We start from the raw sequence: 14,946 nt of genomic DNA, 5'->3' as shown, positions 1-14,946 counted from the left end.
TCTGCGATACAAAAATGACTTTTTTTTTTTTTAATTTTTATTTTTTTCCCACAAATGGAGCCTCCTCTTGGGAGAAGTTCCCCGGAATGAACTTTTCTACAGGATCTCCTAGTTGAGTTATTGCACCCTCAGCGGGGATGCCAGGCTGACTGCAGACCCCACGATGCGATTCAACTTCGGAGAGAGACTCTGTCCATTGCCCACCGCAGGGCCCCCCTTCCCGGAGTGCTTTCAAAGCCCCACTTCTGGGAGCCGTTCAGTGGGCACCGTGCTGCTGCTATTTTAATGATACTCGTATAGAGGCGAGCATTTAATTACTCACCCCCAAGCTTATTTGCTGCTTCACTAGGGATTAGTTCTCAGCAGCATGTGGTATCAAAACACAAATACACAGTGCTGCGATTGAGGGCTGCTATTACCGATCGCTGCTGCTGCGCCGATGGCTATGGACCTGCCTTTCTGCTAGGAATTTTGGAATAACTCGGTCTCGCTTAGGAAGGACAGCCTTTATTAGCGGTGCCCAGAGGCGACCCGCAGCAAACAAAGCCTCTCCCCTGCTCCCACTGCTCCCCCCGGGCTCCCCCGGGCGGGACCCTCCCGTCGCCTCACACTCGGGCTCCGACGGCCCCGGGGACGCGGGGCTGCGGGCGGCCTCCTGCCGGGCCGGGAGCAGCCCCGAGGGGCCCGGAGCAGCCCCGGGACAGCCCCGGGGAGCGGCGGGCCCAGGCCGCGGCCCTGCCCGGCGCCTCCGCCCGTCTCCCGGCAACGCGCCCGCCCGCCCGCCATGGCCCTCGCGGCTCGCCGTAGCGCGGCGGCGGCGGCACGGCCGGGCCGGCGGTGAGTGCGGGGCCGCCGGGCCTGGGCCCCGCTACCGGCAGCTGCCCCCGGCGGTGCGGCACCGGCTGCGCCCCCCCCGGAGGGGGACGGAGCTGGGGAGGGAGCGGGGGGCGCAGCGGGGCTCGGGGCCGGGGGGCGGGTGCGGGGCTGCCCCGCGGCGCCTCCCGTGGGAGCCGGCCGGCCCGGGCCGCTCCTTGTGCCCGGGCTGTGAGCCGGGCGGCCCGGCTGGGGCCGGCGCTGTGTCTGTGCGCTGAAACTCTGCCATCGGGGAGCAGAGGGGCTGCTGTGCATCCCCTCCGGCCCCTCGGGGCAGTCACTTGGTCAGTCCCGCTCGGCCAGTCACTGGGCAAGCTGCCGGGCTTTCCTCGTCCCGCCTCGTTTTGTGCCCTGTACGAGGCGGGCACCAACTGTTTGATTCCCCCGGTCGCTGCTCCCCTTGTGTCTTTCGGTGCTTTGTGCCACAAAGCCTGATGAATGTGCCTCCCGGTGACGGTCAGCTGCGTGGGTTATCAGAAGCAGGAGAGGGCAGTAATTGTCAGCTGGGCAGAACAGCGGCTTGGATGAATTCTCCTTGTCCTGGCACATGGCAGTGGGCTCTGAGTTCTGCCCGTGCCTTTCGCTGTCATGGGGTCTGTGTGGTGGGGCTGGAGCACGGCTTAACGCTGTGTCTGCGGGGCTGATCCGTCTGCTTGGGAAGCTGTTGGGTCATTGGGCAGGTGGGACAGGTGAGAGCAGGGCTGGCAGCTGGCTTTGGGCTCTTGTGTGGCCTTGCCGTTAGCACAAGGACTTGGCTTCGGCTTATCCGGGTTGTTCAGGCCAGGCTCGTGAGCCTGCAAGAAAGGGAGAAGTTTAACGGCAGCGTCCTCCCCAGCAGGTTTGGGTCTAGGCGTCTGCCTGTCTTATGTCTGCTCTGGCACCGGTGCTTGTGAAGAATGACATCGCGAGGTGCTGGGCCTGCTCTCTCGAGGAAGAACTACAGGCTGAGCACTGAGCCGGAGAAGTCCAAGGTCGCAGGTACGGGCTGGACACGCCTCGCACAAGCAGGACTGCTGTGGAACGGGGCGAGCGCCCCTCGTCTCCCTTGAGATCGCCGGCCTGCCAGTGGCAGTGGCCGTGCTGAGAGAGGCGTGGTGGGGCAGAAAGCGAGCGAGTCCCTGAGCAGAGGCGAGATTTTGGGAGGGCAGAATGAGGGACTCCAGCAGAAACTCGTGTCGCGGTGCTGGAGGATGTGGTGCTGCCTGTCTTTGTCCCATCGGACTCTGGGAGTTCCCCTTGCAGGGCAGACGGCCTCTCGGGTTCTCGGATTAATGCTTTCCTCGGCAATGATGATACTGCCGGGCAGTCATTGGCTCTGGCACCGGCCACCCCAGCACAGTCCGGCTTGTGAGACCGCAAGGCTGGTATTTGAGGGCTGCGTGGCACCCACAGCTTTTCTTGTTTTCTTGTAGTTATCAATGTTTTGCTTGTACCTGAAATGAATGGTTTGAGTGTACCTCCTGACTCCTTGAGCTTAACTTTTCTCTCCTTTTTCACAAGGGATAGTGAACAGCAGGCTGCTGAATGACTACCTGCATCGCGTCTTTACCAGTGCTGATGGGAACCAGCCCGCAGCTGCGTACAGGTACTGGACTTCTCATTCACCAGATGGCAAGCAATGCCCTACCAGTCCCCAGAAATGCCACACTGCGGTGCAAGGAAAGATCTTTTAGTGCCACGCAGTGATCTTTCTTAAAAGCATATCAGCACCGTGGTAGAGGAATGACTGCAGGCTCTTGTCCTTTAATGGCTTTTTTAAACTGAAGGGCTTGACAGGAAGAATGCTTCAGAAAGTTCTGCATGCACAACCCCGCTTACAAGATCACTAAGCAGTAGTTCTGAAGTAGGTGGGCAAGTAGGTGTTCGTCTTATTGTTCCTGTTCTCCCTCTGGTTGTAAAGCAGTGCAGGATGCACAGGTTTTACGCGCAGTAATGCAAGCAAGGTCATCAGTGCCCTGTAAACTAAATGCAAGGTTGTTACTGATAGATGGGAGACTGTACGTTTCTCAGGCTGAGGAACTGTTGGTGCTTTCCTCATTAGGAGCCTCCAAAGGAATGGAAACAGAGTTGCTGTGCAGTGTCTGTTTTCTTCTGCTTGTTTTCAGATCTCCTTCACCTTGTAGCCCACCAACTCATAGCTTTGGATGAGAAACACTTCCTTTGCATTTAGCTCCTTTGCCAGAGGCAAGTCAGAGGAGCTCAGGGCAGGTACAGGTGTTGCAGAGTGAGGCAGGTGTGAAGCTGCTGCTGGCTGGCGGTGCTGCAGAGTGGCTGGGCTCACATTCCACGGGCTATATTTAGTGATGCCAGCTCAGATGTGAGCTCAGAGCTTCTAAAAATAGCTCTTGGCCCTCTATACACTTAGTGAGCTAAGGCTATTGTGGGGGGAGGCAAAGTGGGTTATGTTATTTTGCCAGAAGCTCTCCTGTCAGTGTGCCTTGGAATATTCCATCTGCTCAGGCGTTTTGGTTTTCTGTACTTCTAATTTCTTTGCCTGGTGATGAACGACTTGAAAGCTTAGAACTGGCAGTTTGTTTGCCTGGTCTCTGTTTTTTAGCTTCCTTCCACCCTTCTCCCTGGACTTGGCTATTTGGTAGAAAGCCCAGTAGCAGTCAAATAGGTCTTGAAAATACCATTTGCCACATGAGAGCAACTGTTATGGTATGGTATGTTGTCTTTGGACATTTCTGTTCCTCCGTGGAGCTCATAGCAGACCTCTCCGTAGCTGTCTCATGCTTTTCTGGCCTCTCTCCAGATCTTCTCCATGCTAGCTGCTGATGAAGCTGCTTTGCTGAAGCCACTCTCTGTCATGCCAACCAAAGCTGCTTCTTCATTTCCACTTCTGTGCATCTTCACATCCATCAGATTTTTCAAAATGTCTCTTACCACAGTCTTAGGGAGGTCCTACATGTAAATCCTAGTCCCAGGGAAGTGAGAAGGTTGTTCCACAGAAGATTTGGGAAATGGGAACAGGGACAGGAATAACCAGTGACTCTCACAGAAAAGGGAAATTCTGTTGGTCCCAAAAAGACCTTCAGTATGACTAATGTTGTTCTGTGCAACCTTGAGAGGCTTTGAAAGGGAAAGAGCATGAAATGGCAAAGTGCTGCTGTTACGAAGCTATTTAGAGCAATGTAAACATAGGGTGGTTGTGAGACAGTGACTAGATAGTGAAGTCATTGAAAGTCGCTGTAGGGAAATGCAAAGGGATGTAGTGAAAGGGGAACAGCCCCACCTTTGAGCATAAAATGATGGGTCATTAGCTGACTTCTGCACGTGAGTGAGACTGGGTAGGGAATAAAACAAGAAGAAAGTCAGAAAAAGCTAATAGGAAGCAAGGGGTTGTTAACAAAAGGATGAAAGATAAGGAAAACTATTATGTCACTGAATGAATTAGTGCTTCATGCTCTTTTTGATCAACATGTGGTTCCAAAAAGGGTATCCTGGAACTGCAGAAGTTTTGAGGAAGGCTAAGAGCAACAGCCAGAAGTCGAATGGCTCCTGTATGATGAACTGCTAAGTAAGCTAGCCTTGAAATGAAAGAACTGGGGGAGGCTGCTGTGAGGAAGGTATCTAAAGCGGTAGCCTGGAGTGAGGGGGTGTGAGATGTCTAGTCAGTACAAAAGGTTTGAAGACACCATGGTTTCTGCTGTTGTCAGAGGGAGGATGCTGGGCTAGCCTGACCTTTGTTTGAACTGCTTCGTCCGCTGGTACAGTCTTCTGTTTTGCTTTGTATTATGAAGTACTTGGGAAAAGAACTAATCCTGACTTAGGCTGCATCCGTATGATGCTGACCGCAGCAGTCCCAGTCTGTAGGCACTGATAATGCATGCTGGCAAGATCCTCTTGAGCAGACTGAAGTCTTTAAGATCCTTTGTTAACTACTTTGCTTGTTCGTGCTGTGTTTGGTCCTTGGTTCATTCACGGCACCAACATGCTGGTCAGCAAATTCCTCAGATTCGTGGCAAGAAACAGATCAACAGAACTTCCTGGTTCACTGTCTGGACTGAAAGCCTTTCAAACCTGAAGACAGAGTTTTCTGAAGAGCTTCTGTGTGTGTTGATTCCCTAGAAAGCACCTGACGTTCCAGAACCTACAGGAACACCTGGACCGGTTGCTAGCAGAGGAGAATGGCCCTGAAGACAGTCGAGGTAGGAGACACAACGTGTCTGTGCAATTTGTGCTTCTGCTTGTGCTGCTTAATTGGGAGAACAAGTTGTGCCATGCAAAACAGTTCCTTGCGTAAGCGTTCTTCTGCCCTCCTGTGCTCTAATTTATTGTCCCTTTAAATCCTGCCTGGCTTCAGTTCTGTGACGTGTTGGCCAAACATTTGGCTCAGAGTTTAGTTTGGCCTTTGAACTCTGCCAAAGTAAAATTTTCAGGTGACGTGGAAGGTTTTACATATCACCTGACTGCTGCATAGCTCAGACCTTGAGTGTTGCTGTGCAAGCTTCTTTTTAAATCGCGGGTGTCTTCTTTCCTGAAGTTCTCATGGGCTAACATGGATAACGCTGTTTGAGTCTGCTGCTGCTGCAGCAGAATTGAAGTGTTGTGGTAGTCTTGCAGGTGGCACTCACTGGGTGTGCTGCTAAAACCTAACAGGTTTTCTGCAATTCTTGTTTCAGATCAGGGAGCAGAGGGCCGGCTCGGTCCCTCTACTGTAGTGTTGGACCACACGAGCGGTTTTGAGGGGCTCCTGCTGGTTGATGATGACTTACTTGGGGTGAGTGTGATGCTGGCTGCAGCAGGAAATGGGTTTGTGAGACCAAAAGCACTCAGTTTGTTCTTCATGGCAGATCCCTGTCACTGGCTGTATGGTATGTTTTTGAATGGAGTCTGCCCAGAAAGCTGAGGGATCCTGGAGGAAATACATGAACTCTCCTGAGAAAAGGTCTAGCGGTACCCCTAAGACACAGCAAGCTCTGAGTGGAGCTGTGAGGAAGGGGAAGTGTTTTCTGGCCCAGGGGCTCACTGAAGAGCTTGGCTAAGCAGAGTTGGTGACAGCAGCCAGCTTTCCTGTCCCTCCCTCCAGTGACTACCTCTTCCTTCCTTCCTTCTAGTCTTCTGTAACAGTGGTGAGAGGCTGAGGCTGAAGCCAGGCCTTGCTGCTGCACTGGCTGCTTCCTTTCTCCTTTGTTTCCATTAGCTCCCTTCTGTTTCCTTAGCTGATGTTCCTTGGACAGAAAATCAGCTGTAAGAATCCACTGGAACTGAATCCTTTCCTCCTTCAGTCATTTCTCCACTCCTTTCATACTGGCACTGAGCACACACAACCCTTGCTCCTGGGCTCGTTCCCTCTTTCCTCGGTGTAGCCGGGGGCTGCCCCTTGTCTCCGCTTGCTGTTTGTCTAGGATTCAGATGTCTTTCCTACATAAAGGCCACCTTTGTATGCCTGGCACAATTCACTGGAAACCACGTGTCCCTTGTACTGCTGCCGTGCTGCATGTGTCCCTGGGGTTTGTCAAGTCCAGATGAGCTGTGGGGAGGATGCTGGATGGTTCCCTTGGGCCTGTTGGCTCTGGGTACAGCTGCAGGGATGGGGAATATGTCACGTCTCTTCCCCACACTATGATCCATGAGTAGTTCTTCATCACACTCTGGTTTTCAGGCCTTTTTGCCTAACTTTAAAATCTCTTTTGTTTGTTGGTCCAGGTGATTGGCCACAGTAACTTTGGCTCGATCAGGGCCACGACGTGCGTGTATAAAGGTAAGCAGATAAGTGGGTGATGCTTGGAGAAAGGTCCCAGCAAGAGTGTGTGGAGGGTTGCACAGCTAGGTAGCTCAGGAAATTTTGAATATGTTGCTGTTCTAGATCTTGAGCACTGTCTTCCCCGGTTCATCCACTGGCTTCTCCAGGAAGTCAGGATGGAGGATTGCGTGGTACCCTAGTGAAGAATTGGGAGGGAAATGCCAGGGATGTTGCAGAGGTCCTCTGAGTGTCCAGATTCTCTTCTGTGGGAGCAGTATCAGGTTTTGCTTCTCTAACAATGGGTCAAGCAGCATGGACTTACTGTGTGTGTTATCATTTTCTTTCAGGGAAATGGATTTACGAGGTGCTCATCTCTTCCCAGGGGCTCATGCAGATTGGCTGGTGTACTCTCAACTGCAGATTTAATCAGGAGGTACTGTAACTGCTGCACCCACCTGCTCTGTTACTCCACCACATTTTAGGTCAGCATGGAGCATTGCACTGGTGCTGAGGTCATTAGAAATGCCAAATCTGTGGTTAACAGATCTTTTCTCAACTCTCCTTCTGTCCTCTGTTCCCGGAGTGGTGTGTAGAGCGAAAGGCTTGTGCACTGGCTGTGTTGCCTCTGCATGGATGTGTTGCTGTTCAGCTGGCAGGTTCTCCAGAGCGTGCATGGCTCTGCCGTGCTGGCTGCTGTCTCTCAGGAAGGCCCGCAGCAGCCAGTACTACAGATCTTTTTCGCCCAGGGGAGGCAGGCCCAGGCCAGCTCTCGTCAGGCGCTGGGTGGGATGCTTGATGCTAGGAAGGTGTGCCAGCTGTGGAGTTTCACTAACCTGCCACTCCACACTGCATGAGAGGGGAGGTGACAGGCATCCTGAGGGGCTGTTTTGGCAGTGTCATGTAGCAGTACCCTTCTTCTGACCCCAAAGTCACATATAATATATGTCCGAACCAAAGATCACACAGGTCATTGGATTCACTCTGTCCAGGCAGAGCATGTGTGCTGTCAGCTGCTCTCCCTGTCTGCCAGTCTCCCCCTTGAAGCTGCTCTTGCAAGGAAGGGGATCCTCTCTGCTTGGTCTGGTCTGAATCTCTTTTGTACTTGGTGCAGGAAGGAGTTGGAGATACACCAGATTCATATGCATATGACGGCAACAGGGTGCGCAAATGGAACGTGACCACTACCAACTATGGCAAGGTGAGTACTGTCCTCCCAGGAAGGCAGAGAAGCAGACATCTCCTTCTGCTCCCTGGCTTCTTATGGGCTCTGTGAAATGCCCTTGGGCTGTGCTCCCTGCTTCAGTGTGCTCTTGGGAAGGCTTTGTGCCAGCACTGATTGGTACTTGGGAGGTGCTGGGCGTGCCACGTAGGTGCTTTCTTTTAGCAGCCCCAGCAGACTGATCTCCAGCATAGTGATGCTGGTGGTGTCTGGAAGGCTCTGGTTCTTTGTAGCCCATCAGAGGATGAAGCAGTGTTGGCATAAGTCTGATCCCATGCACATCCCTAGTGCTGGAAGGGGAAAAAGATCCTAGCCAGAAGCTTATGAGCGGCTTCCAGCAGTGTCTGAAAATGCCACGTGAGCTGCTGTCAGAAGGAGCTGTCTCTCCTGCAACCCTGAATCACAAGGGATTGATTGGGTTAAAGTCTGTCTTCTGGTGTGAGAACACCCTGGATATATGTCTAACATCTTTCTTCTCCTTCTACTGCAGTCTTGGGCGGCAGGAGACATCGTCAGCTGTCTGATAGACCTCGATGAGGGCACCATTGCTTTCTGCCTGTAAGCATCTTCGTACCGTTCCTTGTTTTGCAGGTGGCTGTGTGTCGTATACGTGCTTTGGCACTGCTCAGCAGGTTGCTGAGTCCTTTCTACCCTCTCTCCTTTAAGTTCCTCAGCAGTTCCAGCCTCTGCTTCTCTGCTTTGTGTTCAGAAGCCATCTAAATGGACTTCTGAGCCTCCAAAGTTCAGGTGGGAGCAGCTGGCAAGAAGGTGCCCAAGCACCTCCTAAGTCTATATGAAGTTTCCTAGGATTTTGGAAGGGAAGGCATGTGCTGTGATGCTTCATACCACAGCTGGCTGAGCCCCACTGACTGCTTTTGTGGCCAGTGTAGACCCTGCCTGCTCTAGACTCACAGGGAGACGGCTTCTGCTGTCTTTCAGGAATAGACTGAGACCATTCTCCTTTTCTTTCCACCAACATCAAATGGATGAGGCCAAAAATGTCACGTGCCAGTCAGATATCTAGTAAGGATTTAGGTTGCCCTTGGTGCTGAGTGGGGCTTTTTGTATTGTGCAGACTCTAATGCCTCCCCATGCTGTTATATGAAAATGGGAATTCTGCTGTGCTTCCCAGGGCACATGCTCAGCAAAACTGTGGGGTTTGCATGTCTGCCAAGCAAGGACTGATGTGTCCATGTTGGCAGGGCTCTGGGAGGGGAATGCCGATACCTGGGTTGTCCAGCTGACCACAAAAACCTACTGTGGCTCAAGTTTTGTTGGTTTTTCTTCTTTCAGGAATGGCATATCTCTGGGAACTGCTTTTGATAACATCACAAGAGGTGCTGGAATGGCATACTTCCCTGCTATCAGTCTCTCGTTCAAAGAGTCTGTTGCTTTTAACTTTGGAAGCCGTCCACTTCGATATCCTTTGGGTGTGGGAAGAGGATGTCTAAAGGGAGATGAACCTGTCCTGAGACCACCCTTTGAGGCTATAGAATATACGTACCTGAGTGCAGTTCACTTTTTCTTGGTGCTTTTGCTCAGAGCAGAATCAAGGAGAGAAGCAGCCATCTCTCAGTGCACAACTGCAAGGCACGCAGTCACCTTTTCTGGTGCCAGCAATTGCTGAAATGAGGTTTGCTTTGAGCTCTCATTCAGTAGCTCATGCTGCAGCTGCGTGATGCCGGATCCCAGGCACTCAGCTCCTGCAAAGGTCTCACTCTCCAGGTCTGGAAACCCTCATGCATTTGTGCTTCTGAGCCTGTTGGCTTCGGGTCTGTTCCACCTCTCAGCCATGCAGGACCTCTGACGTGGTAGGAGCATTGCCTGCAGTGTCTGTGCAGAAGCTGAGACCTGCAGCCCTTGTCAGAGCAGTCCTGGACGTGCCTGTTGACAACTGTCATGGAGGCTCCTGGTGGTCTTTCTGATGAGGACACAGCATTTAGGGAAATCCTTGGTGGTTGCAGTATGGGCAAATTGGGGAAAAGATCCTGTGGCTTATCATCTATTTATTTCATTTGAACTGTGACTAAGGCATGCATGGATATAAAGTAAAATAGAGAGACACTATTTTCTTTGCACAAACAAAAGAAGTCCTGAAAGGATCAGATTGCACCTTAACACTTGCCTACGTATCCAGTGGAAGGCTACCACCCCTTGCAAGACCCTCCTGTCGCAGACCTCGTGAAGGCTCGCAGGCTTTTAGGCTACCTGAAGAACGTGATCCATATCGGGATCGATGTGACGGTAGGCTAAGGTTCCTGAGCAGGTCTGTGGGGCCAGGAAACATGGTTCTGCACTCCTTTGTACCTGCTGGTAGCACAGATGTTTCCATACACCTATGAGTCTAAACACCTGCTTGCTTTTGCATGGGGCATGCACATCTCTGGACTTGTAGAGTGGGATTCCTAATAGTTCCACCCTGAGGCTAAAGTTAAATCGTATTGGGCTTTGTTCTCAGTCCTAAGAAGTTTTCTTCCAAGGGGTGATGTTTGTTGGGGTCAGAACTGATGGATGTGATATTGCAGCCTTGAAAGAAACTTGTTCATATCCCACGCGTTTTCCTGATGTCCTGGTGCCACAATGCAGTCAAGTTCTCAAGGCAGGTTTTCTTCGAGAACTGTTCTGGCTATACCAGTGTTCACTAGAAAACATTTTTTCCTCTAGGGTAAGAGATGATCTGTTTCTGCACACAGGACAGGGAATGCCCTCTGCTCTGATCTCAGCTTGCCTGGAGGCCTGGCTTACTAGTTGAGGTCTTCTGCAGGGATTCCCATTTACAAGTAGTCACACTCACTCAAACCATGTTCTGGAAAAACAGATTGTCAGGCTGCGTGTACATTACTGATCTGAACTACACCCCTCCAGAGGCATGGTCCCAGATGCCTTGCCACCCTCATTTGCCACATTCAAGCTTTCTAGCCCAATGAGGTGTGGGGTAGCAAACAGTGGCTACTCCAGGCCCCCAGTTCATTGAGTCATTGGTGCAGGGTGGACTGGGCTAGCTCCAAGCTGTGTGTTTTTCTGGGTTTGGCATTGCAGGAGGGGAAGCTGGTGGAGAAGGACACATCCATGTGGCAGTTGCAGGGAGAACCCACAGTGTTGATCACATTAGCCCACATCTTCAATTATTTCTCCCCTCTCATGGTGAGTTCTGACTGCTCATTGCAAGTTTCTATAGGTACCTGGTGCTTGCAAGGGGTGGTGAATTGGGCCCTGGCCTTTGCTGGGGAATGACTCTGCCCTGGAGGGCTGTTGACCTGCCTGTCTGTCTGCAGTGCAAGGTGTACCTGGTGGAAGATGTGCTCATGACCTTCCTGTTGAGCATCCTGGAGCGAGGAGGGGCAGTGGAGGCCCATCCCCTTATTCAGCAGCTGCTGGATCTGATGTGGCTTCTCATGGAGGTGAGTTGCTAGGGCATTGGTTCATCCCCAGGGAGGCCATTGGAGGTGCTGAGCACAGGAAACTTCACCCAAAAATACCGGTAGTGATCAGCTTCTTTCCCTTTCTGGTGATCAGATTCCTGTTTTTGCAGTAGGCCATCGCTTCCCTGAGGTTGTCTGGCTCACCAAATGAAGCCAAATGCCCCAGTGGGGCTGCTGAGTTTGTAGAAGAGACAGCTCTTACCCTGTGAGCTGGCTGCTGGTGGGGCTCAACAGAGCAGCTCCTCCATCATCACATTTACACCAGAGTAACTTGTCTTTCCTTTCGGGGTTGGTGCTGTCAACACTGTGTGTTGGGTAGGTTTGGGGGACGTGGGTGTGGGTGACTTACCCCAGCCAAATGGGACCTGGGACTTTGGCTTCTTGTAGACATCTGCTGGGTTGGCTTTACTAGTTCAGCTGCTTCTCTCCCTGCAGCAAAGTCATGGCACCAGCCACTGCTCAGACTCCCCTGCTGAGTCAGGGGAACAGACGCTCTGGGTTCCAAGCACCTATGTTTTCAGTGCAGAAGTGAATGCTGCATCCTTCCAAAGCCATACTCGGAGACCTGTTGCTGCTCCTGACACCTTGCTGTTGCTGTTCAACGTGTTTCTTATTTTCTCAGGAGTATGAAGTGCACGAGTGCCTCAAGCAGCTGCTGATGTCACTGCTGCGGGCTTACAGGTTTTCTCCCATCATCCCAGACCTGGGTTTGCAGGTAAGTTGTACTTCTCGACCCCCAGGAATTTGTGACTAGGCGGCTTCTATTATGTCCCCTTGTCCAGGGGTACCTGATGTTTTGGATAATCTGCAGTTGTTTGATTTAGAGATGACAATTCTGTCCCATTGTACCTCTTAGAGAGTTGTGTCCTCTTCTGTAGATGGAGTCAGTTTCGTTTCTTCTGTTTCTGTAGATTCACTACCTCCGGCTCACCATTGCAGTCTTGAAGCACGAGAAATCCAGGAAATATCTACTCAGCAATGTTCTGTATCCTTTGTGCCTCCTCTAGCATTCATCTTCCCTGTCCTCAATAACACAGCCAAGGAGACTGCAGGGATCTGCAGGTCCTGAGAGGCAGAAGCCACTCCATCTTTGGGAGTTCATTTCTGATTGCTCAGGTCTCCTCTGTCTGCCTGACACCATTCTCTGCAAAGTTCTGCTTTGAGGAGGGGGAAACAGTGCCACGAGGGAAGGTCACATCCATATCACTAACACACAGGACTTTATTTCTACCTGACCAACCTCTCTGGTGTCTGTAGAGCAAAATCAACCTTCTGAGCAGTCCAGCTGCCATTGTAGCATTTGGGCAGCCTCTGCGATAACTGCATGGGGCTTCTCCCAGGAGAAGGGGGCTCTGGATTTTGTGGAGCTTTGAGTGGTTGTTGGAGAGGGGTCTCTCACTATGGCTCAGGGAACGCGCCCTGCCCCTTCTCTGATGTAGCTGCTGTGCTTGCTTTAACGTTGCCGCAGCTTTGATGTGCTCCGCTCGGTCGTGTTCTTCTACATCAAGAGCCCGCTTCGCGTGGAGGAGGCTGGTTTGCAAGAGCTCATTCCCACCACGTGGTGGCCAAACCGCTTCACCAAGGAGGTGAGTAAAAGGAGACTGAAAGGAATTTGGTGGCCTGCTGTACCCATCATTTGCTGGCCCCGTGTTTCCAACTGTGTTAACGTTGGTGGTTTAGGCATGCTGCTAGGTGCTGTCATGCACTGGTACATTGTCTCAGTGAGCTTCTGTTCCTCCTTTGACAAGACACTTTTCCTTGTGCAGTGCTCTCTTCTTAATCAGGGTCTGTCCCCCAACCAGGGCAAGGAGAGTAAGGATGTGAAGGAGGAGAGTGCTGAGGAAAGGCTGAGGCGGCGGGCGTATGAAAGAGGCTGCCAGCGGCTCAAGAAACGCATCGAAGGTTTGTGAGGAAAGAGGGAAACTGCCAAGACCCCATACCTTGTGTGCAGCCAGAGGGACCGATCCACGAGCTACAGCATCTCACCAGGGGATGTGAGCAAGCCAGAACTCCCTTTAGTGGCTGTCCCCTTTAGAGACATCCCCATCAGCTGGGGATGGATTTATTGCTAGGTGGAGAAGGAGAAAATTCTCACAGTGATGGGACTAACATTCTGCTGATGCTGGTTCTTCCTGGGCGGCCTGTGCTAGGGAGGTGGCCTTTCTCCTGGTGACAGGGTGCTGCAGTTGGGGTTGTATGGGTGGGTGGTAGTTCTCCAGTTTTTGTTGTCTGACAGCAGACTGTTGTGTCCCTCTTCTAGTGGTGGAAGGTCTCCAGGTTCAGATTCTGAAGTTGCTACTGAACAACAAAGACAGAGGAGGGGTAAGCACTCTGTGGATCTTTTGCTACCGTATCTCCACATCCCAGGACTTGTAAGGTACAGATTTTTGCACTTTCTGTTAGAGTTTGAGTGCCAGCTCTGGGGCCAGAAGCAGTTCTGGGAGTTGTGCGCTGGCTAACACATCACAATGTCTGTACAGAAGTTCATCTGACAGTCCTCAGAAGTAGTTCTGTAACCGATCCATTAAGGCAGGCTGAATTGCATAAACTGAGACTTCGGACTCTGTTTAAAGGGGTATCAGGTGCTTTGCCAGTGTTAACTGGTTGTATGAGCTGCATCTAGGCCAGCCTTGGGTCTCTGTTGAACTAAGCAGTCACAATCTGACTGCAATTCATTCTACTCTGACAATTAATAATAATTCCAGAGAGAAATGGAACATCAGCTATGTGAGCGCGTGCCTCTATGGAGCAGGTGGAGAGTGCTCATCTGGGTAAAGCTGAATATCTATTGGCTGTGGTTGTCCTGGTACAGGCCTCAGAAAACTCAGCACTGCATAGCAGTGGCCTGTGAGATACTCGTGGCTGCTCCAGTGTTGGTGGAGACTGGGTCAGGTGCTCTCCGCCACGGAGTGTAGCTCCCAGGCAGATACTGGGAGCTGCTCTGTTCTCAGTACCTTCAGGCCCCACCAGTACTCAGGCATCACTCTAGGCTCAGACCTTTTTGTGGGGTTTCTGGATGCGTGTCGATGTAGAGTTACACTGGGGGGTTGCCTAATTAATATGGAAAAAAATACGGTGCCCCTCTGCTTTAAGTGCCTGAAGCCTGAATGCACCCCTGGGCAAGTGTGATTTGAGGCAAACAGATTCTGGAGGTGGACAGTTAACGCCTTTCCATGTGAGTTCACCATCTCCTTTTCCTCCTGCCAGGGAGAAGCCTCCAGATACATCTTCCTAAACAAATTCCGCAAGTTTCTTCAGGAAAATGCTAGCAACAGAGGGGTAAGTTGGAGGACCAGCCTTACTGCAAGCCTCACTGTGAGAGCTGGCTCCTCAAGGGTGGGTGTTCTTACCCTTTTGGCTGGGCTGCTTCTAGCAGATGAGCAACTGAGATCTAGATATGGCAGTGTGGGGAGGAGGGAGAAAATCTGAGGCTAGAAACCAGGGAGCTTAACTTAACCAAGTCCTGTGTAGTGATTCAGGTGGAAGGAGATCCTTGGGTGTGAGTTGAATATCCTGCTAAAATCTCTCAAGTGCAGCTGTGGTGTGCTCTGCCACAGTTGGCCTGCTGGCTTTGGCATCCTCTTCCCTGCCTGGATGAGGACTGGCCTTCCAGCTCTGGGTCAGGCTGTCAGCCTGCAGCTTTAGAATCAACCCTTTCCTCATCTGCCTCACTGTGTTAAAGAGCAGCCCTCCTTTAGTGGTGGAGCAGGTGGTATACATCCTCCTCTATCAGCCCAGCTTAT

The 14,946-nt window shown here is 51.8% G+C and overlaps 1 protein-coding gene across 3 annotated transcripts in view; it reads left to right on the top strand.

The window, feature by feature from the left end:
• The first annotated feature begins 607 nt into the window (after positions 1 to 607).
• RNF123 (ring finger protein 123) overlaps positions 608 to 14,946 on the top strand; it is a 46,255-nt gene continuing 31,916 nt past the window's right edge. The window contains exons 1-19 of one of the 3 annotated variants that reach the window (XM_068695066.1): positions 608 to 837; positions 1,712 to 1,851; positions 2,380 to 2,458; positions 4,945 to 5,024; positions 5,499 to 5,596; positions 6,526 to 6,580; positions 6,910 to 6,995; positions 7,674 to 7,760; positions 8,272 to 8,339; positions 9,075 to 9,200; positions 9,911 to 10,025; positions 10,821 to 10,925; positions 11,057 to 11,182; positions 11,826 to 11,918; positions 12,115 to 12,188; positions 12,672 to 12,789; positions 13,006 to 13,105; positions 13,464 to 13,525; positions 14,411 to 14,482. In XM_068695066.1, the coding sequence (XP_068551167.1) occupies positions 1,770 to 1,851; positions 2,380 to 2,458; positions 4,945 to 5,024; positions 5,499 to 5,596; positions 6,526 to 6,580; positions 6,910 to 6,995; positions 7,674 to 7,760; positions 8,272 to 8,339; positions 9,075 to 9,200; positions 9,911 to 10,025; positions 10,821 to 10,925; positions 11,057 to 11,182; positions 11,826 to 11,918; positions 12,115 to 12,188; positions 12,672 to 12,789; positions 13,006 to 13,105; positions 13,464 to 13,525; positions 14,411 to 14,482 (1,626 nt within the window). In that variant the 5' untranslated portion in view covers positions 608 to 837; positions 1,712 to 1,769. The other 2 variants (XM_068695064.1, XM_068695065.1) reach the window with 2 other exon arrangements.

The sequence above is a fragment of the Anas acuta genome, chromosome 11, assembly GCF_963932015.1.
Source record: "Anas acuta chromosome 11, bAnaAcu1.1, whole genome shotgun sequence".
Classification (NCBI taxonomy): domain Eukaryota; kingdom Metazoa; phylum Chordata; class Aves; order Anseriformes; family Anatidae; genus Anas; species Anas acuta.
The sequence above is the reverse complement of the archived record's forward strand: the minus strand, read 5'-3'. Positions and strand labels throughout refer to the sequence as shown.